The 1431-nt window shown below is 65.5% G+C and overlaps 1 protein-coding gene across 1 annotated transcript in view; it reads right to left on the bottom strand.

Annotated features, from left to right (window-relative positions):
* Positions 1 to 693: 693 nt before the first annotated feature.
* SLC25A10 (solute carrier family 25 member 10) overlaps positions 694 to 1431 on the bottom strand; it is an 8207-nt gene continuing 7469 nt past the window's right edge. The window contains exon 9 of the mRNA XM_035900025.1: positions 694 to 866. Coding sequence (XP_035755918.1) covers positions 765 to 866 — 102 coding nt within the window. The 3' untranslated portion in view covers positions 694 to 764. The remainder of the gene's footprint in view (positions 867 to 1431) is intronic.

Here is a 1431-nt window from a genome sequence, read left to right as displayed (position 1 = left end):
GCCGGGGAGAGGGGCTCCAGGCCGTGCCTGGGGGGCCGAGCGGCTGCCCCTCGCCCCCAGGGTCCGTTCTCCGTCGTCATTGGTATGAGGCACAATCCCTGAAGAGCCCAGCAGCCGTTGGGCGCTGGTGAGTTTTGGCCAAGCAGAAGCAGGGGGTGTTTGGGGAGGCCGGGAAGCAGAGGGGGGATGCCAGGCTGCCCGGGGGCCAGGGGAGGAGCGCGTGGGGCCAGAGGCACTAAGGGAATACAGGGCCTTGCTGGGCTAAACCTGCGCCTCCTCTTGCTGCTCGCAGGAGAGGCTGGGAGCAACCAGCCCCGCACCCCGCTGCCCCCAGCGCGGGCCCTACCGCAGGGTGCTCGCTGCCCCCCCAGGCTCTGCGACCAGGCATGGAGCCAGACGGCCGGGTCCCCCGTTCCCCCGGGGCTGTGCAGTCCTGCTCCCAGAGCCCCGTGAGGGACAGGGCTGAGGGAGGGAAGGGCAGAACTCGTGGCCAGTAGGGCAGTGGGAAGACAGCAAAAAAACCCCCAAACCAACAGTGCAGAGGGGACAGGAGGCCCAAGAATATCCCAGAGGTAATGGAGGTGAGAGAGGGAAGGGTGGTCTGGGACTGGCTGGCCAGAGGCACTGGCAAGGCACAGGGGTGGGGACGGAGACGGGGGCTAGGGGGAGCGGTGCTGGCTCCAGACAGCAGGGAGGGGTTCCAGGATCTCAGTGGTGACCCGCACGCTCACCCCCTGGGGCGAGGCAGGTCCCGTCCCTCCTACTCAGGTGATCACTTTGATCCCAAAATATTTGCGCAGCTGTTCCAAGAAGACAAAGGTGAGGACGGTGTGAGGAATGAGCCGGATGGCAGCAGGAACGAATCCCTGGAAGGGGAGAGCGAGAATGAGGAGTCAGCACGTGCCCAGCCCTGGGCTTCCCCGTCAGAGCCAAGGGTGCCCAGCAGCCCCACCCACGGGGAGCGGGACGAGCTTGCAAGCGCGGGGTTGCGGCTGGCTGGGCATGCAGCACGAGCTCCCAGGAGCTGGGGCCTTGTGGCAGGCAGAGACTGCCGCAGCGGTGAGGGAGGCACCACAGCCATCGCTGTGCACGCAGAGCTCAGCATCATGCATCAACCCCTCTGCCCCCAAACACATCAGTGCTGGCATCACCACCACGTAGGCAGAATCTCAGCAGAAGCCCGGGTCAGATCCCACAACCCCGGTTCAGATGGGGGTTGGACGCTGCCTGGGGAAGATGAGCAGACAGGCTGTAACAGGGAAAATGCCTGACTGGCAGCATCTGGAAGAAACCTCGGGTTTGAAACCCCTCTTCAGGGGCCCTCCCGGGAGCAAGACTGAACACACGGGTGACTGCACCAAGCCCGGGCGCGTAGGGCCCGTGGTCAGTGACATCCAACGCGTGCTGGAGCACCGCTGCCCGTAGCTGCGT

The sequence above is a fragment of the Egretta garzetta genome, unplaced genomic scaffold, assembly GCF_000687185.1.
Source record: "Egretta garzetta isolate BGI_Z169 unplaced genomic scaffold, ASM68718v1 scaffold381, whole genome shotgun sequence".
Classification (NCBI taxonomy): domain Eukaryota; kingdom Metazoa; phylum Chordata; class Aves; order Pelecaniformes; family Ardeidae; genus Egretta; species Egretta garzetta.
Note: the sequence above shows the minus strand (reverse complement) of the source record. Positions and strands in the feature narration are given on the sequence as shown.